Source organism: Culex pipiens, chromosome 2 (assembly GCF_016801865.2).
Source record: "Culex pipiens pallens isolate TS chromosome 2, TS_CPP_V2, whole genome shotgun sequence".
Lineage (NCBI taxonomy): Eukaryota > Metazoa > Arthropoda > Insecta > Diptera > Culicidae > Culex > Culex pipiens.
Window position 1 is genome coordinate 180,858,071 of NC_068938.1, and position 24,316 is coordinate 180,882,386.

The 24,316-nt window shown below is 37.8% G+C and overlaps 2 protein-coding genes across 2 annotated transcripts in view; both read right to left on the reverse strand.

The window, feature by feature from the left end:
- Positions 1-9,658, reverse strand: part of LOC120426611 (cholesterol transporter ABCA5-like) — a 35,207-nt gene extending 25,549 nt beyond the window's left edge. Inside the window, exons 1-5 of the mRNA XM_039591405.2 lie at positions 9,395-9,658; positions 8,453-8,917; positions 3,869-4,255; positions 3,574-3,803; positions 3,295-3,481 (exon numbers count right to left, since the gene is read on the reverse strand). Coding sequence (XP_039447339.1) covers positions 3,295-3,481; positions 3,574-3,803; positions 3,869-4,255; positions 8,453-8,740 — 1,092 coding nt within the window. The 5' untranslated portion in view covers positions 8,741-8,917; positions 9,395-9,658. The remainder of the gene's footprint in view (positions 1-3,294; positions 3,482-3,573; positions 3,804-3,868; positions 4,256-8,452; positions 8,918-9,394) is intronic.
- Positions 9,659-12,221: 2,563 nt separating this feature from the next.
- The window catches only part of LOC120426617 (tetratricopeptide repeat protein 39B-like), a 32,299-nt gene continuing 20,204 nt past the window's right edge, over positions 12,222-24,316 (reverse strand). Inside the window, exons 3-9 of the mRNA XM_039591409.2 lie at positions 23,284-23,391; positions 22,886-23,227; positions 13,965-14,130; positions 13,565-13,893; positions 12,984-13,490; positions 12,788-12,928; positions 12,222-12,725 (exon numbers count right to left, since the gene is read on the reverse strand). Coding sequence (XP_039447343.1) covers positions 12,614-12,725; positions 12,788-12,928; positions 12,984-13,490; positions 13,565-13,893; positions 13,965-14,130; positions 22,886-23,227; positions 23,284-23,391 — 1,705 coding nt within the window. The 3' untranslated portion in view covers positions 12,222-12,613. The remainder of the gene's footprint in view (positions 12,726-12,787; positions 12,929-12,983; positions 13,491-13,564; positions 13,894-13,964; positions 14,131-22,885; positions 23,228-23,283; positions 23,392-24,316) is intronic.

A 24,316-nucleotide genomic window follows, 5' to 3' on the forward strand; every position in this document is an offset into this window, starting at 1 on the left:
TGCTAAGTGGTATGGCCTACTGCTCTTCATCTTTGTTGTATTTTTCGTTTTATTAGTAACTGATCACATTTATTTTATTTACTTCAAATTGTTTTACATTATTGCATTGAATCGAATACATTTGGGTAAAAAAGAAAAAAAAACGCTTTAACAACTAATCCTAACTTAAAACTAAAAAATAAATTCATTGAAATATTCAAAATCACTAAAACGAGTAAACTACGGACTGTATTTTAAGATGAATGCTCCAAGCGTTCTTACTTGTTCCTGACGAGTTTTGCACCCACGCAGAGTTGTTGTCATCTCGATGAAAATGTTCAGAAGTTCTTGTGGTGAAAACAGGTCACTACTGCCTTCACCCGTTGATGTTGGTTGGTTTTCCCTCGGTTGCTGACTGAAGCCTGGAGGTGTTGTTTTCTCTGCAACTTTTTGCCGCTGATTCAACGGCAATGGCTGCAGATTTGGAACCACTCGAACAGATCCTGCTCCAGGTGACGCCAAAGCAGGAAAATCCACGTCCGTGTATGCTGGTGGTGTTTTGCGACGATTTGGTTGGTGCCTCGTCGTCGCTTGCTGCCGAATTTTTACAAACTCAGCACGTTTTGGGCAGCTCCGATTCTTGGTCGAATGGTCGCCGCCGCAATTGAAGCATTTAGCTTCGATGTTCTCGTTGATTGTTTCGCATGCTTGAGTTTTGTGCTCACCTCCGCAGGTTGCACAACGACTCTTGATGAAACAGTTCTTTCCACCATGCCCAAACTGCAAGCAGTTCGAACACTGCGTCACGTCACGGTGCACTGGACGATAACGTTCCCAAGTCACGATGATGTTGAAAATTGCCCGGACTGCTTTCAGCTCAGACGGCGTTATCGATCCTTTCTCGAGATGAACCAGGTACAGTTGATCACGATACTTGATGTCCTTGTTGTGTCTCGTCATCTTGAAGACTTCGATCACGTTCAACTTAAGAGTTTTGAGCTCTTCTTTCAGCACACTCACATCCATGTCGTACAAGCCTCGGAGGACCTGTTTCATGGGGCGTTTACCTGGATCGTCATGGCTGTAGTATTCAATCTTGGTGTTGTTCAGGAAATCCCGAACGTAGTTGTAATCCTTTCTGGTAGGTAGCAGAATTTTGAGTCTATCAGCACACAAGCGAATGGAAGCTCGTAAAGCACCAGATTTGATAAACCCGGTCAGCCACTTTCGCACCGAATCCGATGACGATGTTTTCACAAAAATGGGTGGCAACTTTTCCCGTCGTTCAAATTCTTCCTTCTCGCTCACGTCCACAGGGAGGGTAGCGAACTGGTTTCCAGACGAATTTTGAGCGTCCTTGCTCAAACTGCCTGGCTTTGCAGGTAGCGCTTCGGCATTCTTTAGCTTCTTCAAATCTGCCGATCCTGCTGGTGAGGACCGCCTCTTTTTCTTGCCGTGAGGCATTTTTGCACTTTTAAAGCACTTTTCAGGAGCTAATATCCAGGAGTACCTCACTGATTGGTGTTCCACAAGGGAATGGTCCAAAAGCTCAAAATTTGGAAAATGCTTAAAAATGCGAAATTTTCTTTAAATTGCTAAAATAATCGAAATACAATACTATTTTTTATCAATGAAAATATATGATTTAAGCAAACATATCTTTTGCCAAATTTACATTTAAAACCTTTGTGAATAAAATATTTGTTTTTTTTTATGTTTAGCAATGATTTCAGAAAATCCGAGAATCCTAGAATTTCACAAATTTCACATTGTCCGCGACCCTACTTATGTTCAAATACAATTTGAAAAATTTATTTCTTCACACAAACTTTGCAGTTGTCCGTACAAAAGTTGTATGAAAACTTTCGAACGTCCGTATCTTGAGAACGAATTTTCTGATCGATTTGGTATCCTCGGCAAAGTTGTAGGTAATGATTAGTGGCTACTTTCAGGCGTTTTTCAGAAAAAATATTGTTTAAAGGTAATTTTTTAAAAGTTTTTCAATCTGAATTTTTTTAAAAATATTTTTTTTTCCCCGTTTTCAAGTTTTAACCAATTTAAAGACACATTTTTCGTGAAAAAAATCTCATTATTTCAATTTTACATCCGTAAATATGTTTGTTGTTGTTTATTTAATTAAGGTGACTTTAACCTATTCAGTAGATTAAATGATTTTTGGATATAGTTTTTTCTTGGTTTATTCCCTAAACTTTCCAAAAATATTTTTTTCTTTTCTGCAAAAAAAACAAATTTGGAACAAATAAAATTGGTCAAAATTTGGCACTTTTGGTCATATAAAATATATAATAAAAATGAAAAAAATCGGAGGGGGTAAAGTTTGCCAAAGATGACTCATATAACAAAAAGTGATTTAAGCAAAATCAGAGTTTTTCTGTACCCATTCATAATTAAATGTCCCAATCCTAAACAAAAACTTTACCGAAGGCATCAACTCGTTTTATTATTTATGCCTAAGCTTATTAAATATCCAGGCTGCTACCATCCACTTCACTACGCTGAAAAAAAAACTATGTATTTTCAGTTATGGGACCATCCTTTAACCACGTGGACACTGGCGATCCATACAAAAAAGGTTTTTTTTGTATGGACAATTGTCCACGAAGGGGGGGGGGGGGGGGGGGTATGAGATTCCAAAAAAAGTGTCCACGTGGTTTATGGATGGTCCCTATGAGTAATGTAGTTATTTCTGTGAGCCCACACATCCAATTGAAATGTTGTCAAGGACAAACATATTGGAAAATGGACGAGCTTAAAAATATTTACGAGACTGAAAAATCAAATTTGTGAAATGGCTAAAAAAATTGCCAGAACCCAAAAAAATATCATAGAAGTGGCGTGTATTTTCCTTTCAGTGTATTTTTTTCAGAAAGCCCTCCAATATCTTACAAGTTTGTCTTTGACCACTTTTTGATACGATGCAACGGCTTCGAGATACAGCTATTTTCAAATTACGAAATGCCCTTACGCCCTTCTCAAATGTAATTTTCGAGTGCAATTGGCTCCATATTCACAAAAATGGCTTATATAAGCCTAGTATACAGGTATAACGTGTCTACAAAGTTGCATTGAAATCGGAGAGGGTCGGGTACATAAGTACAAGCAATATTCCTGATTTGAGCTGGAATTGCTCTATGGATAAAAGCAAAATTACATTGTCAACAATGTAATATAAAAATGTGAAGTTTGATTTAAATTGATCAAATATAGATAAGGGCCAAAAATAACCCACGTGGACACAGTAATAAAATATTTTGTAACAGAAATTCTTAATAACATTTAGCAAGTGAAACTTACCCTCGAGTTGTCAAAGAACGGCGTAATCATGAACCCAATCAGGATGACCGAGAAGCTGTACAGCAGGATCAGTATGAACACCGGCAGATAGTTGGTGTGCTGGAACACCCCGAGCGAGAACAGCAAAATCACGGACACGAACGTCAGGAACGTCACAAACACGGCATAAATGATAAACCAGCCACACCTTTTGGTAGAAAAGAAATAGATAATAAACGGAAATAGAGAAGTAATTAAATTTCTCGCCCACGCCACGGCCAAAACCAATAAATATATTACCAAAACACGGAGTCACGCAAGCCCATAATTTTCAGCCCTTCCTTGATGTGGTTCTCCTTCTCGCCGACTATCAGTATCAGCAGATATGTGATAAACTGGGACAAGGCCATCACCATGTAAATTGGAATGACCAGCCGGAAGGCCACCATCCAATTTCCCGTGTAGGCTTCCTTAGGAAACATTTCTAGCGTTATATGAGGTATCTGTAGATCGTCGTTTTGCGTCACGAGCTGTGAAGGAAAAAAAATCGTCGTTAGAAGACTGAAAACCCTTAGCAAAAAGAAAGCGAGCTTACTTTTATCTTGGTGTACTCGAGCAGCGTCTGCAGCGCGATAAACCCCGAGTAGTAGTACTGGTTGACCGGACACGAGTCGCCGGTTTCGATCGGAATGACCGCCGACCAGTAGCTGTCTGATTGTCTGCAGGTGACCAGCGACGAGAACAGCTCCGTCGTCGCCGGCGTCACGAAGAACGACGGATTGGTGCGGATTTCGTACTTGAGCGGTCCGTACATGGGATCGTCGCTGTGAAAGATCAGCGCCAGCGGCATCTTGTCCGGATCGCGCCAGTACGCGGCCAGCAGCTCCTCCTGGGACTCGTAAAACTGCCACTCGATGGGGTACTTGCCGGCGGTGTGGTGCCGGTTCGAGAGCCATAGTTTGCTCACCTCGCCGAGGAATTGCTGGAAGAAATGAATACATTTTTTTCAAAATTAAAGTGGTTGATAGTCTGGTACATAAAAAATTGGTATTTAAAAATATTCCATGCCGCCATATTAGATTACCTATTTCCAGATTTTAATATTAAATTCGCGCTAAAAATTTTTTTCGTGATTCGATTATTCGAAGTTAAATTTTTCGAAGACTTCGGATGATCGAGTCTGGGCTATAAATGACATGTTATAACACTATTTCTTGTTTCACTCAAGCGGTTTTCTGACCTAATTCCAAAAAAATCAATTAATCTACTATGATCCCTTTGTAACTTACTGCCATTATGTACGCAGAGACATAGTCCTCCGCCATTCTACTTATGTCTGTGCCATAACTACATTGAATTTTTCAACTTATTTTTTTAAATTAATATACAGTCAAGAAACGCTTATCCGGAGGTCGATCTTAAGTATGAAATTTATATCATTTACACTTATGAAACATAAACTACTCTAAAATAATTTAGAACTTTTAAATCCAAGATGGCGGCCAAAATAGCGGTGATGACATATTGAAAAATGCATTTTTTAAATTAAAAGGCAATCGAATATTCAAATTTGACTAAAATGGGGTCAAGAATAGAGTAACACAATAAAAAACACGATATTTTTTATTGGCATGATTCGATCATTCGAACTCACATACAAACCTTCGGATAATCGAACTTCGGATAATCAAAACTCTCGATAATCGAGTCTGATATAAATTCTCGCTTACTTTTTCAAGAGGTTCTATGAACATAGGAAAGCCATGGTGCATTGGTGTTTTTGAAAAAGTAATCTAGAAAAATAAATTCATGTTTGATGAAATTTTGAGTTTTGCCAAAGTCAGAGTTATTTTTTAAGTACAAAACGCATGCCCGGCAGACGGTAATAACAAAATTCATGCCATTTCAATAACAAAAACTGTTAAAATAACAGAAAGTGTTATGGAATCTTCTTGAAAAATCCATTTTTGCATAAGAGTTTAATAACAGTTTATGTTATCATAACCAAATTTGTTATTGGTCTGGTATTGGTTGAAAGCCAAAACAACTTTGGAATAACATTTTTGTTTGTTATGGAATAATACCTCCAACTGTTATTGGGATGATCGGATTAGTTGTTAAAATAACAAAGATTTGTTCGAAGAATAACTAAAAATGTTATTAGTCTGTTATTACAATAACAATCCAATAACAAAAAAATCATAACGGCGAATAACAAAACTTGTTATAAATAACATAAAATGTTATTGGCCTAATATTTTAAAATATCAAAAAATGTTATTCCCAACTTATTACCGTCTGCTCGGGTGGAACTATTCTAAAAAAAAGCAGTTTTTATTTTTTCGCAGTTTTCTGTTTTCGCGCGTGGTTTCGAAAATCCTACTTTATATTATCAAAATAATGATAAAAATGCCCAAATTATGAACAAATTGTTGTCTTATACAAAAATCTGCCCTCAAAGCGAAAGACCAAAAAGGTTAAAGCTGCCAGAACTAAATGAATTAACAACAACATAAAGATTAAAAAAAAATTGGTTAGTCTGATATTTGGCATCATGAAAGAATGGATCTTTGTTCGAATTTTACGAGGTGATATTTTGTCGGAGGGTCTGAAGCAACGTTTGCAGGATTTTTGTCGTAAAGTCGATTTAAATCGATGGATTCATGTACATACCCACATGCTTTGAGAGATTTGAATTACAAATTTGACCAATATTTGACCTCCTATAAAATGTTTCCGAATCAAATTTACAAAAATTCGAGCTTTCTTTAAAATTGCCTACACAAAAGCTGAAAAAACCATGATGACCGAATTGTCATGAGAATACAGCATAATATTGCTTAGATACAAATATGAGAAATAAATAATGCTATGTCTTAGCTAGTTATTACCGAGAAAGTTTAAAAAAATATTGTTTCAATCCTTTGCCATATCCCACTATTACACTTTAAAACATTTTCGGACCAATCACATTGTAGAGAGCAATTTTTAAAACAAGTTTCCTAAATTAGTCATAACTCTCCTTGTATTATGTGAAAATTCTTACCGGTAAAATAATATTAGAAAAATAAATTGAAATTCTATCAATGTTACCCCGGTTTGTATTGCATTTTTGATACTTTTCAAACATTACTGCCATTAATACTCAATTATCCTTAATTAAGTCGTTTCAAAAATAACACAATAATCTAATCGTGAAAAAATGTGTACGTTCATTTTTGGTCATTGCACAGTGTACTAAGAAGTGAATTCAACAACTCGGTAAACTACGACTCATGCTGAAAAAATCAAGTTTCGCAACCAGTCCCGGGCAGACGGTAATAACAAAATTAATAATATTTCAATAACAAATCCTGTTAAAATAACAAAAAGTGTTATTATTTTATCCTGAAGTTCAACTTCAAGAAGAAAAAATAATAACAGTTTCTGATAAAATAACAAAATTTGGTATTGAAGTGATATTATATTGAAAATGTTTAATAACACGCTAATAAGAGGAAATGTTATACATTTCAAAAACTCTCCTAATAACAAAATTTGTTATTCGTTCGGTATACTGACTTAGAAATAAAATTACCACAAATCGCACAAATGGAAAAGTTTCTAAGTGTCCATAACACAATCTGTTATTATTTTTTCTTTTGTTAAATATGTTAAGATCTTTGGGATAATTTTGACCAATTTCGTCAGGGTCATTATTTTGACCGTGAAATGGAGTCCTTAAGCTAAAATTATTCTAAAAAGTTGAAATTTTGAAAGTTGACTTTTTTTAAATTATTTGATATACTACCTAAGGGATTTTACTAAAATTGGCTAGAACTATGAAATAATTTTGACCAATTTCATCGGGGTCATTTATTTCACCATGAAATGGGGTTTCAAGCTAAAATTAATCCGATAAAATTAACTTTTGAGAGTTCATTTTTTTTTTAATTTTGTTATATTCCCTAACGGAATTGATTTATTTATTGAGAATTTTTGAAGTGTGAATAACAAAAACTGTTATTATTTTCACAGAGCCAGGAAGTCGGAGCTGACGTTGAAGTTCGAGCTGGAGTGAGACCTCGGAGACTGCATCGGATTCAGCTAATTTTCAGCAACTTTTACTTGGAGTCGGAATCTGTGAAGTCGGGTATTTTTGCAGAGCTAAAGTCGTCGTTGACGTCATATCCTGCATCCAGAGTCGGAGTTGTCTTCAAAGTATGGATTCAAAGTCGCTTGGAGGTACCCGACTCTGCAGCCCTGACTAGTACAGAGGAGTTATGGCAACTGCAGGTTTATTTGCAAATTACAAATAAACCAAAACAATAACTTTTTTTGTTATGGAGACATACCAGTTCACTAACATTTTTTGTTATTATGCTGCTCCACCTCTCCGCACAAAATAACAAATCTTGTTATTCCTTCTTGATTCCTTCTGTGTTATTGGTTTGTTATTGCAATAAAAACATAATAACAGTTTAAGTTATTCTTCGAACAAATCTTTGTTATTGATTTTTGTTATTTTAACAACTAATCCGATCATCCCAATAACATATTTCGATCTTCTCACAATATCAAAAACTGACCTTCCCAAGTTATTTCCGTCTGCTCGGGGTTGCTTACAACATTTTTTGCAATTTCAAGAAACGCTTCTTGAATGAAATTTTATGTCAAACATCCATTTGTTAGGTAAATTCACCATTCAAAACAAAAAATATTGAAAAGTGTTTTCGATATTAGTGCTGAAAAGTTCAACTTTTCAACACCCATTTTAGTGCTGAAAAGTAGAACTTTTCAGCAGTGGTATTGAAAGGAAATGATTTCCCATTCGGTTATTTTTGGTAGAGAAAAGTAGGCCGTTTCGTCGCTCGAGAATTACAGGAAAAGTAAGTAGTACGAAGGAATTGCAAAAAACGAAAAACGTTCATGGACATTGTGTGACTCAAACTTAGTCCAGTACATGTTTAAAAAATATAAATCATGAGAAAATTCTTATCGGTTGAAAAATATTTGTAAGATAAATTGAAATCCTTTTAATGTCACCCCGGTTTACGGTACTTAAAAAGTAAGTTATTAAAAAAAATATTCTACCATATTTTTTCAAATTAGCAAGAAAAATTTTAAAGCATTAATTTTAATTTTAATACATATATAAAAAAAACTGTATCAAATAAAAATTAAATGATCAATCTCTTACCTCCGTGATCAGCGACGCGTTCGGCTGCGGCAGCACCGCGATCGTGTGCGCTTTGTAGTGCTGAAAGTGCTCGAACAGGGACGCCGCCCCACGTGGCTCGGTTATGGCGGGAAAGTTCGGGTTCGGGATCAGAATCTTCAGCACGATCAGCGTCCCCAGCGTGTAAAGCGGAAGAAACACCTCGGCGATGGTTTTGCGCGAGTCGCGGATCTTCAGCTTGAAATTCCGCACCAACGTCGCGCCCAGCTGCTGGCAGAACGAGCTCGTGTTCAGCAATTCCTTGCCCATGATGATTGATGTTTGGTTTAGTAGTTGATTTTTGTTTTCTGCTTAAAAGCTACGACGGACTTAAAAAAGGTACGCGCGTTCAGTACGTATGATTTTGCTTGCTTAAAAACTTATGCTGAAATGTTGTGTGATGTGATTTAGGAATTCCACAACGCGCGCACTCTCCCTTCTGCGGGGCTGCAACGAGGGGAAAAAACATAAGCTTGAATCATACGAGGAGGCAAAAAATCCGGATCAAAACAAAACCACGCGAAGCACGTGCACGCGCCTCACCAACACTAGCGCAATTTGCAACCCCACCGGCCGGTTCAAAACAAAAGCACGTGCGTTTGTTTACGTTTTTCACACCAACACTAGGGCCGGCACGCACACATCCGAGGGGTTGTGCTATAAAATTTTCCTCACACACACAGCGACGCGCCATAAAATTTCGCACCCCAACACACGCGAAGGGGATGGAAAAAATTATCGATTTTTCGCAAAATGTCAAAATTTTCCGGATTTTCTCGCGAAAATTTGTCCAAATAGACCGAACATGGACAAAATCTGCTCAAATATCTTGGAAACGGGGCACTCAACTGCTTTCACATCAAATTCCGTCCAGGGGGTTGCAAATCGAGCCGTTTTCCGAATTACGCCATAATCGAACCCTACCCTCTTTGTAGTTTCCACAGATACGGACCCCGAGCGGATTTTCCTGCCGAATTTATCCCAAAAATGGGTTGCGTTGCACTTGTTTGCGTCGTCGAAGTCGTCACATTCGCGATTCGCGGTGAAAAATCAATCCAAACAGCCGCGGATAATCCTGTTTTCAACGGGCACCATTTTCGCTCTGGTGAACTTTTTTCTTCTTCACACTTCGACCGACCGACCGACCGAATGATGCACCCCCTTTGGAAGCAAGCCGCGAACTGCTACGACGGCCCAAGCGGCGTTCTTGGCAGCGCTTGCAAAGGGATACGACGCGTGCTATAAAGGCAGCGAATTTCCCGCGCCACCCCCCAGTGTCCACCCCCCCCTGGGCTGGTCAAATGTGCGGCGTGGCGTCCGTTGCCAGGGGCAACGCAGCGAAAGTCCTGCAACGCAACGCGTCGGGAATTTTCGCCGCGACTTTTTGCCATCGAAAACCGCCGTTGATGCCGGTGTAATTTGATATTTTGAATTTGGTCAAAAGTTTAATTAATTGGATTACGTTCCAGAATTAGGACGTCGCGATGTAATCGATTATAGCGACGAACTATTTTGGAAAAGTGCTATCAAGTTAAACTCTTATGTAGAGTACCATACCGAGTATTTCTGCATTTTTGTATGACCTAATCTCACCCCCAGACCAGGGGGGACAAAAGTTGTTATTTTTGGCACATCAAACAGAATTTCGATCTTCTATGTCCCCAAAAGCTATTACAGCAAAAAATCCGATGGTAAAATCGCATGCAAAAGCATGAACATCACCTCCATCAAAATAAACAATTGTACAGTTGCAACCGACGGGATTCAAACCCAGCACCAACAGTAAGGACTGGCGCCTTAGCCCACTCGGCCATCAGACCAATGAAAAGCTGTAAGGATAAACGCATATACCCAGAGTTTTTTTTTTCTTTTTTTTTAAAGGACCAATAAACTATTGTCTTTCATATGTTCTAATCAAAAAAACTCTAGATATGAGCTTGACATTTGATATTCCTTAAAATTCGAGCCTTTTTGGTTAAGGTTAAGTGGTTCCAGATTTGATGGGAATTATTTTTTGGATTTTGAACTTTTTACTAAGGTCCTCTTGTATGGGAAATAAATTACGCAAAATATTTTATTTTGTTACATTTTGCGTAAATTTCAGCAAAATTAAATCTCATTGTTCAAAATCGCAAAAAGTAAACTGTGATTTTGAAAATTTTAATAATTATTCGTTTTATTTCGTTTTTAACATGGAAAATTATAGTCATAGCACAGACTGTCTGTGGTCATAGTTTCCAAGATATTGTCGATGCTAAAAATGTGGCTTAATAATTTTTCTAAGCCTATATTTAAAATGAAACATCTTTTTGAAAAATTCAAGAGATGATCAAAAACGTTAAAATATAATTGATAAATCCCAAGAACGGTAAAGGTGTAATTTTTTACAAAACATACAAAAAAAAAAACAAGGGGCTTCAGTTGGTAAAAAGCAAGTTTTTGAGCTTTTGAATATTATTGCGGGTAATTTTTTCTATCAATGTCTGCAATTTTTCCTAAATATGCTGAATGTTTTGGAAGTTGAAGTTAATAACTTTTGATTTAGCGTCAAGCTATGCAATCATTTCAGCTTATTTATTATCGACCAAAACATAACAAATAGCTCAATTTCAGATTTATTTTATTTTAAATAAAATAATATAAAGATTTTTTTTTGGCAAAAACATCCCGGGGCTTCGCTATGATCAAAAAAGCCATTTTGTATCATCACGGTGTGTTTCGTAAAACAAAAAAAATCGACAAGTCTGATATTTGGCACCATGAAAGAAGGGCTCTTTCCTGACATTTTGCAAAATATACCGAAATATTTCGTTGGGGCAACTTTTTTTTGAAGATTTTTTTTCGATTTTAGGAGTAGGCGGCCATTTTACCATTAATTAAATCCAAAAATATAGACGAAACCAACTTTTATTTTAAAAAATCGAAAAAAAACCTTGAAAAAATTGCTATAGACCCCCGACGAAATAATTCGGTGTACCCCGCAAAATGTCGGGAAAGAGCCCTTCTTTCAAGGTGCCAAATATCAGACTTGCCGATTTTTTCATCTTAAGTTTCTCGGAAAAATACACCGTGTCATTGGTTCGCCCATACAAGTCTTCATACAATTTTAGCAGACAATTTCTGAACGATTTGATGTTTCGACAAATAAAATCGTTTTTTTTTATTTTTCTAAATAGCGTCCACGTTTTCGTGACATTCGTCATCTCTGTGAAAAAAATATTTAGAAAATTTTAATTTCAGGACTGACATTTCAAAATTTATTTTTTTTTGTCGAAGATACCAAATCAATTAGAAATTGTATTGCCAAGATACATATTTTTAATATTTACATACCATTTCAGCCACCAACATTGTAAAACTAAAATGGGCAAACCACCAAAAGAAAAATTAAAATTTATGAAACCGGTTAGTTTTGTTAAAAATGCAATAATAATTAAAAGTAATGAATAGCAGATCGTTTTTCTGTACAACATTCAAGGTCTCCTATATAAAATTAAAACCGGATTCATCTTCACACATTTTTCGTGCTCCCTCTCCGCGTGACATCCGTGACAACCCGTCACGACACTCTGTATGACAGCTTGTTCCGTGCTGCTCCAGTGCTCCATGTATCCCCCGCGAATTTGATGCGCATGCCCCCATATGAAGAAACAACCATTCCACAACCTACGTCATCGCGACGCGCTCGAGTCATCTCCAGGGACAAGGGACATTTCTTTCGCAATGACTCACACTCGAAACCCCGGCCAGCTCAAATCGTTCCGGTTGGCAACGTTAATATTACGGTGCTCTTTATTGGAATTAACCCTCCAAAAATAATAAACGAATAACCTAAAACTAGAAGAGTGTCCTAGAAAGTGCGTCTCATTGCACGGAACAACGCAGATGAAGGTCAAAGGGCTCGAAACTTACCATCGGCAATGATGATCATTCTAGGAGTGAGTTCGTTGATGTCTGTCTGTAGGTGTTCATACCGGCATTTTCGGTACAATCTTTTGTCATTTTTAAATGCAACGATCCTAAATCGTGCGCGCCGCATCTCAACGATTTCGACGATCTGTTAACTACACACGCGCGTGGACTAGAAGCTGTTCGTAACTATGGTTTTGGTCTTGTAGAAACGGGACGACTCTGGCCCCCTTCCTAATCACCACCGGCGGGAATGTTTTCGTAGCTCTTTCCTTTCAAGTCAATCAGCGCGGTGTGGATGCGGAAATGAAGCCGCGATTCTAGCGAGTAGCCGCTGTAGTTTCTCCTGGAAGAAGAGTTGCGATTGATTAGGGGAAAATTCTTTAAGATATGGATTTGGGGACTTACTTAGCGTCTTCCAGGGCTAATATGGCTTGCTCTTTCTTGCCCTGATCCACGTAAATGAGTGCGATTTCCACAATCGCGTAGGGAACCAGATACAGGTCCTCCTTGAGATCTTTGAACATGGAGACTACCGTTTCGAGGCATCTATAAGAATAGAAAGTTTGAGTATTTTGACCAATTATATAACAAATCGCCATACTTTAGTGCCTGCAGCGGACTGTTCATCTGGCGCAGAATGGCTCCCTTCAGCAGCAACAGCAACGCCTTGTTGTCCACGTCGTACGGCGTCAGCGGGCTGCTGGCTTTTTTCTGCTGTCGCGCTTCCAGCTCGTTCAAATTTTCCTCCACTATCCGGAACACGCCGTCCGCCAGCGGAAAGTGTTTGCCGAGAATTTTAAACAGATTCCACAGGTACATCAGCTCCAGCGCCGGCACGTACAGGAAGGACTGCTGGGCGAAGAATCGTTCCGTCTTCTTGCAGGCAAATTTCTCCATCGGAAGCGATTTTCCTGCGATTCGTTGCTTGTACTTTGGCACCTCCTTCATCAGCCCGTCCAGCGTGCGAAGCTCCGTCGAGGTCAGGTCCGACCGCTTCATCATGCACATGATGGAAGCCTTCTGATATGTGTAGATCGTACGTGACCACTTGCTGTGCTCGACCAGATACGTGGCAAATAGCAGCGACTCTCGCCAGTCTAACCGCAAGCTAAAAACCCAAAAAAAGAATCGTCGTTAGTCACGTGCAACTCCTCTAATTGAAAAACAAAATCTCATTCTCACCAGTTCACCCACAGCAACTCCCAGAAGCACAGGTGATGGAATTGGGGCCAGACGTTCTGCGATTTCCATGACTTTTTGTACCACATCAACGCCTCGTCCAGATTACCCTTCATAAACTCGAGCCGACCCTTGAAGAACAGGAACCACACACCGTCCGGGTACTGCTTCAGCTGCTTCGCCAGCAGATCGTCGCAAAAGTTCAGATCGCCCTCCTTGTGACTCAGCACGTAGCACACGATCAGATTGTACCCCAACAGGGTCATCACGCACAGCACCTGCCGGATGCCCAAACTCTGGCTGCCGGCGACCAAGTCTTGCATGCCCGATTGCTAAAAAGTAAACGGAAAATGAATCAAATTGAAACCCTTTACTAATAAACCTAAAAATGCCACACACGAACCTTGTTCCCGGAGAATCCAATAAACTCTAGCAGTTTAATAACCCGTCCGGGAAGCAGTGAGATCATCAGATTGAACGTACCCAGCCCCATCTTGACACCACTCTCGAAGTGCACCCGCGAGCTCTCCGACTCCCACTGGCGTTGGGTGAGTATGTTGTGGCATTCCCTGCAGGGAGAAAGAGTCATGTCCGTTATTTTTGGAGAAAAAAATCAAGCTCATATTAGGAATTTAAGCTCAGTTCGCCTACCGGAACAAGCCACAGAATTCCCCTTAAAATTCATTTTTGTTTCTTTCTACCGGAACAGCCCTTTGAAGATAAAAAGTTCAGCCCAGTCAAAAGATAAACGTTAGAAAACTATTTTGCTGAGATATATTTTTGAAAGAACTTCGTCATATGGTTCTATATACGGGTAAGCAATCTATATACGGGTTAGCAATGCTATTCAAGTACCTATCTGAAGTTCTTCGTCATGATGGTTATGCTTTTAGCATTAAAACTGAACATATTTTTATTCTTTTTATTTGGAGAGTCTGTAGAGCTCAAAACTTAAACGTTCTTTATACAAAATTTATTGATTTATAGAAGTTGGCATATAATCTTAACAAATTGGCCTCAATTGCAAAAAATGCTGATATGCTAAAAAAATACACGAGAAAGTGGTTTTCCTAATACTAAATCGTATTAAAAATGTACTTAACTACAATTTACACTGTTTTTCAACAATAAAAAAAATAATTTTGAGTTTTAAAATCAGTTTTTCTTAATGTCACTTTACAGGAGCTTTTTGGCAAGTGGAACGGATTAGATCGGTCGTTCGTGGCTCCGCGAATATTTGTATTTATTGTGTGTATAATTCGACAATTTACCCAGAAGTTGGGTTTTTCCGGTAGCTCGCGACGTGTTCTTTGTGAATCAAGTGAAGTTCAGTCATAGTTTTTGAAATTATTGCAAAAAATGTGATTTATTTGCAGTTAGCGCATTCGTTGTTTTTGTTTGGAACGTTCGCGAAGTTTCGTTTCCCCTGTTCCTTCCGAGAAAACGTCATGAACGTCATACGACGTCAAGCTTGCCTAAAGCTTTTTCAGATGCATGTCTGTGTTGGTGTTAGCTTTTATTGATGTTTACATTGAAGTGGCAGAAGTTTCATCTGTCAAGTTGCAGTGGGTGCTTTGGTGTTTTGCTTTGTTTGCGTGGGTGTGTTAGGGTGGGAGATGGGGGGATTTGTGTGTGTGTTTTTTTTCTGCCAAGCGCTTGCTTGAGGAGCCTGACGTTTGGGCTCTCCGTGCATTATCGCCGACTGCCAACTGAAAAGGTGATTGTTGTACTGCCCATAATTGAAAATTCGGCTATTATGCCAAATCAAGTATTCCGAGAAAAACGCATTTTAGTGTTTGTCACAAAATCTCCGTCAAGGCAATTTTCCATAAGAGTGGCATATTAGCCGTTTGGTTTTTCGCATCGGCAGCCAAGTCTAAACACTATTTCAGTGAAATTCAAGTTCCAGGAGATGCGTTGGAACATCCTCTACCACCTGGTGCTAATATCTCGATTTTGCCAAAAGTGGATATTAGCCGTTTTTTCAATGGTGGGCAGTGTAGTGCTGGAGATTGTTTTGATTTGATGAATCGATTGATTATCAAAACACAAAAGTGTAGGTGTAAAATCTAAAGTGCAAGAGGAAAATATTCAGTTTACAAAGAAAATTAGCAAAAGCTTGGAATAGCTTATTCAAAAGTCTGGTAAAAGTGTTTACGGTGATATAAATGTGAACGCGTTGAGCAGTACAGATTGTGTGAGAACATGTGTTATGGTGGTTATGGTAAACAGTTTGAATCGATAAAAGTGTTGTTATTTTGTTTTCTTGGGGGTGGTATAAGGTTTGATCGAGTTGTGAATTATTAAAAACTTGAATGAATAGTGTTAATCGGGAAATTGTTGCTGTAGCTGTAGATTTAAGAGATGCTTGTTGAAACACAAGTGTCTATCCCTCTTAGTTTTAAATCTTAGTCAATGCTTTTGTAATTTTTAAGTACGATTTATTGGTAAAGTAACAAAATGGGGGGAATTGGAAATAGTTGTATTGCTTGATAAAGTTAGAACAAATTTTACCTCGTGAACTTTTGAAGCCAACGGCACGATGCTTAAGTGTGGACAAGCGTAAAATTGCTACATGTTTTTAGTTGTATGAGTTTAAGAGCTAACCGACACGAATACTACTTTACATATGTGGGTGGAAGCTTTGAATCGTAACAATGAATGTCGACGCATAGTGCAGCAGAGGAAGTCAATCTCAAAGCATTCGGGAGCTTTGGTGTGGTGTTATTAACGGGCGATAACGGAAAGCTCATGCAAACGTTGGTGTTTTAGACGGAAAAGCATACCTTGGTGAGTGTCTTATAACTGGAGAGGTCAGCGTGTTTTATGCGACACTGGGAACCCTGGGTGAGTTTGCTTGTGTGCATGTATGTGTGAGTCGAGTGATGTGGGTGCATGAATAGTTTTGTGAAGAGTCATTTGTGAGTTTCCACAATTGGTGAACTCTATCATTTGGCTCATGTATGGATGGAATTGTGAATGGATTTAAATTTATTATTATTTTTTTTTATTGACCAATTTATTTAAATGTATCAATTTATTTTAACTTAGTCATTTCAATCTATCTATTTACTTTAATTTATCCTTGTATGTATCTTATATTTTACATATTTTTCCCCACTTTCCCTCTTCTTTTTCTTCTTGCCTTCTTTCAAGTCGCGTAAAAAATAATATACCGGTCGTTAAACGAGAATGTCTAACTCTAGTTCATGCGTCGTTTTTACGGATTCGTTCTCCTCTTACTCTAATCTTATTTTTCCGATAATTATAAATATAACGTAAAAGATATAACTACCTATAACGACTTCGGCTTAAAAATGCACCATTCGTAAAAATGTACCATTCGTGACTTTATTAATAACTGCTCGAAACGAAAACTTTCAGTTACTATTTTTCGCAATTCTGTCGGTCTCGTAGATTACTATTTTCGGATCATTTCGTCATAAAATCCTGCAACACGATGAAATCATTGCAAACCTCACTATAAAGTTTTGATATAATTCATTTGGAAACCACAGAAAATACAATTTGATATATTGCTTAAATAGTAAAAGGAGGAGCCCTTCTCACAGCGTCGTTGCTCGGAAGGCACGCCGACGGGGGAATGAATGATAATTTGGCGCCGCGTTCGAATTAAAACTATTTCTAAATAAATGATTGTGTATCTTTCCGCAGCCGGCTGCCTAAGATTTTTAAAATTTCAACAGATAAACAAATTGCTTATGGTCGCATCACCTACCACAGTGAATCCTGACCTCATACCCATCTTACTAACCCCTCAAAACTCATGTGATACTTTGTCGGAGACGCAGTCGATTTGGCGGTCCCATCACTCAAGTATCGGACTAACATTCCCATCCACTTCCCCGTGTCTTACCACTGGTCGTGGCCGGCGTCGGTATTGATCAGCATGATAGGGATCTTTGAAAATTGCGAAGGGGTGATGATTGGTTCCTACTTTTCATCTGTGGTCCACGGAGCAATTTTTGGGGGTCCTGGTCAATAACGAAGTAGCAGCTACGGGTAGACACCAATGCTATGCTATGCTATGCTAGTTTTTCTTAATGTCACTTTATTAGCCCTCATGGTGGCCACCAGATTTCGATTTTCAAATTCCCGGTTTTTTCCCGGGACCAAAAGGAATGTTCCCGGGATGTTTTAAACGAAGTTACAATGTGTTTTGATATGACCTGAATATTTTAAAAGAATTACTCAAACTACGTTGGTTTGACACCAACTGTTGTCAAACGAACGGGGTCACTTTTTAGTTTGACACCCCTTTTACACGGAGTTCACACATACTACCAAACATTCGTTTTGATAGTATGCGTAAGCGCCATGTAAAAAGTGACAGTTCGTCACTTTTTAATTTGACTTTGACCAACCAACGGGGTACAAACTAAAAAAGTGTCAAAAGAAAAAGTTACCAACTACCGGGGGTTGAGTGTAAATTGCAAATGTAAATTATTACTGGAAAGCAGGAAATGGCTCTCAGGACTTTAGAAAATCATTTTCATTTGATAATTGATCTTCAAAATTTTAAACATGAGTATAGGAAAAAAAAAATAAAAAAATAGGTAGTTCACAATATTTATTAAAATACTGTTCAATGTTTGTGATCCCATCTTTTAAATCCTATTATTTTTTGTATTGGTTGAATGTGATGAGTACATTCTAAACAATCAAAGAGCAGTTTGTCATCATAAGTTCGTCTTAACAAACATATTTACAATTTTGGCAGCTGCATCTACAAAATTGCTTTGAAAATATTCAAAAATACTTTTTCTGATCTAATTTGTATTTTCGGCGAAATTGGTGGGAAGAATTGTAAAAAAAAATAACATAAAAAAATAAAATAACATGTAACCAGAATTGCTAAAATAATATTTATGGTATTTTTAAAATACCTAAAAATGTGATTTAAACATTCAATATTACGCCCTTGTGAAATGTTAGCCTTGATTTAAAATTTTTGAAAATATTGTTTTCGAATAAATCGAAAAAATACACGAATATTTCATATTTTAACCCTCTACTGCCCATTTTTTTTTTCGAAAATTTTTATTTTTCCCGTGTTCAGGAGGTCATTTTGGACAACTTTTGTACTATGAAAAGCTTTACATCTCTTGTTTTATGTTTTTCTTGTTTCATTTTTAGTATTTTAATTTGCATTTATCTTGTTTAGTTTATGTTTGTTTTTGGTAGTATTTGGCCTATTTTACCACCTCCTATCATTACATTTTGCCTATCTAATTTTTTCATGTTTTCACAGTCACTTTTTCAATTTTTTACTTGTTTTTCACATTTTCTGCTATAGAATGGCACCATTATTATTTAAATTGTAAAAAATGCGTAGATACATAGCCTAGGACACTTGAAAAATTACTGCATACTTTTTTTAACTTAAAATATAGGAAATGTTAGTAAACAAAACACAGCCACAGTTGACCCCTAAAAAATGACATTTTTTAAAATATTGGCAAAGTCACAAAAAATAAGTAAAACTTCCAACCCATAAATTTTCTGAAATTTGAAGAGTTCTTCTTTCCAATGCATTTTAAAGATCAAAAATTGGTTGAAAAATGGATTTAACTCGGTCAAAGATTGTTTGCACAACCTGGAAATATCTGAAAATTTGGCATTTGATGTCCCCTAAAACATCAGAAAATAGAAAAAAATAAAAATAGTGTTTTTATTTTGGAAATCAAGTTTTAGTGACAAAAAGTGAAATTAAAAATCACAAAAAAAAATTTACCGTGTAACATTTTTTTTCAGTGTAGTTCTTATCCATACCTATAACTTTGCCGAAGACACGAAATCGATCAAAATATTGATTCAAAAGATACAGATATTTGAATTTTCATATATCATTTTTGTATGGACAGCTGCCAAATTTGTATGGAAAATTATATGGACAAACTAATTATGCAAAATTGCTTCTTTGGGCATACCGGCACCAAAAAAGTTTAAGCCGGATTAAAAATACAAAAAATCAAAACAAAATTAAATAAACAGACCTATTTCGTAGAGAACTTCTCAGTTGCTCTTTTTTGAACATGGAAAAATTATGAGAGAACGGCAGTTTATCATCAATAAATAATTATTTATTAAATATTTTTGCGTTTTTTTCGGTTTTCTCACGATGGAATTAGACGCCCGACTTTTTCCAGGTTATTCTGGTATTTCCCGAGGTGGTCAAAATAAATTAACGGTATCTCGGCAACAATGGGTTGGATTTTCTATATTAATACCTTATTTTTTGTTCTTTAAAGACTGTACAAAATTGGAATGTTAAAAGTTCGGTAATTTGAGTTATTTTTTTTAAATACTCGAAAAAAAATTATCCAGGGGCCATTTTTGCCATAATCAAAATACTGGTAAACATTTTCTGCCATAAACTTTCGATAAAAATCATTTTGTTGCATCCCAAAAGCAAATGACTTAAGTCTATGTGAAAATGTAAAAACCACCAAGGCTTCATCCATAAAGTACGTCACGCTAAAATCAGCCAAAATTTACCCCCCCTCCCCCCCTTTGTCACGCTTTTCCTATACTTATAACACGCAATGTCACACTTGCTCAGACCCCCCCCCTCCCCCCCCTGAACGTGACATACTTTATGGATGACGCCCAAACATAAATTTGCTCGGAAAAATATTAGTAATTTTTAATAGTTCAAATAAAATAAAAGAGAGGTGTTTTAAAGGATTTAAACCAGCATTGTTTACTACTCACTTTATACTGAAAAAGAAAGATTAATTCATATCAAATAATAAAGTTTTATAACAAACAATTGAAATCCTCAAGTTTAAAAATAAAAACTAACTTAATCCACCTACGTGGTTGATGCCTTCCTCACTTTTTACCAACAATTGGTAATATGAGTGGTTTGGACACATATTTCAGCTTTTTTTTAGATCCAGAAAAATACGTACACACATATAACTTAAGTAATCATAACTCGAGACAAAGTTGCCAGATCAAGAATGTTGTGAGCTCGTTAGAAATGTTTTTCGATTACCTAACCAACGATGGGTCAGATGATGGATCCGGACATCGTTTACATACATTTAAGTAGGATCCGGCTTCAAAAAAGTGCACCATATCTTGAGACAGGGTTGCCAGATCTTCAATGTTTTCGACTCGATGGAAAGGTTTTTTGATAACCTAACCAACGATGGGTCGGATGGTGGATCCGGACATGGTTTACATACATTTAAGTGAGATCCGGCTTCCAAAAAATACATAAATATTACTCAAGTGGCCATATCTCGAGACAGGGTTGCCAGATCTTCAATGTTTTGGACTCGTTGGAAAGGTTTTTCGATTGTCTAACCAACGATGGGTTGGATGGTGGATCCGGACATAGTTTACATACATTTAAGTGGGATCCGGCTTCAAAAAAGTGCATCAATATCACTTATGTGGCCATATCTCGAGACAGGGTTGCCAGATCTTCAATGTTTTGGACTCGTTGGAAAGGTTTTTCGATTGTCTAACCAACGATGGGTCGGATGGTGGATCCGGACATAGTTTACATACATTTAAGTGGGATCCGGCTTCAAAAAAGTGCATCAATATCACTTATGTGGCCATATCTCGAGACAGGGTTGCCAGATCTTCAATGTTTTCGACTCAATGGAAAGGTTTTTTGATAACCTAACCAACGATGGGTCGGATGGTGGATCCGGACATAGTTTACATACATTTAAGTGGGATCCGGCTTCAAAAAAGTGCATCAATATCACTTAAGTGGACATATCTCGAGACAGGGTTGCCAGATCTTCAATGTTTTGGACTCGTTGGAAAGGTCTTTTGATTACCTAACCAACGATGGGTTGGATGATGGATCCGGACATAGTTTTCATGCATATAAGTGAGATCCGGATAAATGTGAAAACACATTTTTATATATAACTTTTGAACTACTTATCGAAACTTCAAACAATTCAATAGCGATGTATGGGACCCTAAACCAAGTCGAATGCAACCGGTTTGATCAAAATCGGTCCAGCCAGTGCTGAGAAAACTTGGCAAGAATTTTGAACACATACATACATACACACACACACACATACACACACACACACACACACACACACACACACACACACACACAGACATTTGTTCAGTTTTCGATTCTGAGTCAATAGGTATACATGAATATAGGTCTACGAGCTGTTTTTCAAAAGTTCAATTTTCGAGCAGGATTATAGCCTTACCTCAGTGAGGAAGGCAAAAAATGCATCCCACCTAGAGGTGGGCAAAACCGCTCTTTTTTAGGAACCGCTCATTTTCGTTCGCTCATTAAAAAGAACCGCTCTTTTGAACGGCTCTTTCGCTCTTTTTCAAAATATGGACGAAAAGGATATTTTTAAAAATGTATTATTTTTAAAGCTATTGCACATTGGAATTATAAAAATTATTTGGCGATCTCTATGTCAACATTTCTACTTGAACCTAAACGTTCGAATGATTGAATGGCATCCAAACTTAAATCGAGGAGACTGTGGAGAAATTGCTATTTATTTGAAAATTACGTTTGTTTTTGCCAAAATTAAACTAAAATTTAGCTGATATTTTATTTAGAGAAAATATTCTGTTAACTCTTTTTTACATTCTGATTTGATCAATAAAGTCTGTAAACGCTGAAGTTTATTCGGGCAAAAGGATTTATTTTTTCCAAAATCTCTCAGCTATTAAGAAGATTTTTGATAATAATAAAAGCAATTTAAAATACTCAAATTTGTATTCAAGTTATACTTTAATGTACGATCAGTACAAAGAAAAGTTACTTCGTTTTGTTTATAAAATCTGTAATTTTGGAATTTTAAAAAATCAGGAAACCGAAAATATGAGCTTGAAAACTATTAATTGGTTTCCAATATGAACATCAATGTTATTGAGAGTCTTTCAATATATATAGATGATAAAGTTGCTATAGACAAGACACCCCAATGAAATATAACAATTCAGCTCTGAAAATGTCGGGAAATAGCCGTTTTTATTATAAAGTGCTTGAAAAACACCAAGTACACCAAGGGACAATGCAGGGATTATTTTTTATTAGCATTAAAATATTTGAAATTGTATTTTCAACACTCAAAAACAAATTTAACACTAAAATATTTTGGAAATTTAATAAATTATGTTTAGAACCAGTTTAAACATGATTCCTTCTTGGAACGGATCTTTCAAAAGACCGGAGCTTAAAAAAGAACCGCGGTTCTTTTTTTGTGAGCCATGGTTCGTTCGCTCTTTTTAATGAACCGGCTCTTTGAGCGGCTCGCTCTTTTTTTGCCCACCTCTAATCCCACCACTTACTTGTACATCGCGAAGCAGTTCCGAATCTTCATCCCGCCCTTGATCAGGCTGGTCAAGGTTTCATCCTCGATGAAAGTGAGCATCGCCTTCAGCAGCATCGCTTCTGCGGTACACAGCTCAGCGTGTGCCTCCACGTCTGTGTACTGGTCGTAGTTGACCTTCTTGAACGTCTTGCCGATCGTCTCGGTGAGGGTGTTCTTCTTCCGAAACCGGCCACACACGGTCAGACACTGCTTCAGGGCGTCCGATGCGGCCGCAATGTGCTGCTGCTCGAACGTCAGCATGGCTTCCAGATAGGCAAACACGCTGTTTCCCACCGAATGGTACATGCTCGAAGTTGCCCTGCAAAAGACGATGTTAGTGGTTTGAACTGTACTAAAGTGATTGCGTCTACCAACCATGGCTTCATCAGCGCTTCCGCTTCGGTAAATTTATTGTTGAAGAACAAATTCACCCCCAGTTTGGCCTCGGCGAGGGCCGCCTCCAAATCCATCGAACAGGACGGGCTGAAAACGAAAAAGAACCCGGAAATCAATTAATAGTGCTTCGCCAGGCATCACAAACAGGAAGTGTCAATCCAGTGGCAATTCGCATCCGTTTGTGCGCGGCGCTGTCCATAACCATCAGCCGGCGGTGGATATTGGATTCGGAACGAAATTTCTGGTTAGGTTGGTGGGTGTGTTAATAAACAAACATCCTTGGGGCACCCGGACTCGGAATCAGGGCTGAGCTGTAGGTTAGTCGAGGTTAGTCGTCGACTAACAAGTTCTTTAACAAAAATGTCGCCCTCCTTAAACCATTTGGCGCCCTCAGCAGGGCCCAAGAGAAACTTTGCATTTTGCAAATTTGCCAAGTTGCCGATTTGTGCTGCGCCTTCTTGAAAAAGATAGAGCGCCCCCTCAGGTAGCCCCAGGGCGCCCAAAATGCCATTTTTGGAAATTAAAAAAAAGAGCCTAAGGGAGATCAGGGCTGAGCTGTAGGTTAGTCGAGGTTAGTCGTCGACTAACAAGTTCTTTAACAAAAATGTCGCCCTCCTTAAACCATTTGGCGCCCTCAGCAGGGCCCAAGAGAAACTTTGCATTTTGCAAATTTGCCAAGTTGCCGATTTGTGCTGCGCCTTCTTGAAAAAGATAGAGCGCCCCCTCAGGTAGCCCCAGGGCGCCCAAAATGCCATTTTTGGAAATTAAAAAAAAGAGCCTAAGGGAGATCAGGGCTGAGCTGTAGGTTAGTCGAGGTTAGTCGTCGACTAACAAGTTCTTTAACAAAAATGTCGCCCTCCTTAAACCATTTGGCGCCCTCAGCAGGGCCCAAGAGAAACTTTGCATTTTGCAAATTTGCCAAGTTGCCGATTTGTGCTGCGCCTTCTTGAAAAAGATAGAGCGCCCCCTCAGGTAGCCCCAGGGCGCCCAAAATGCCATTTTTGGAAATTAA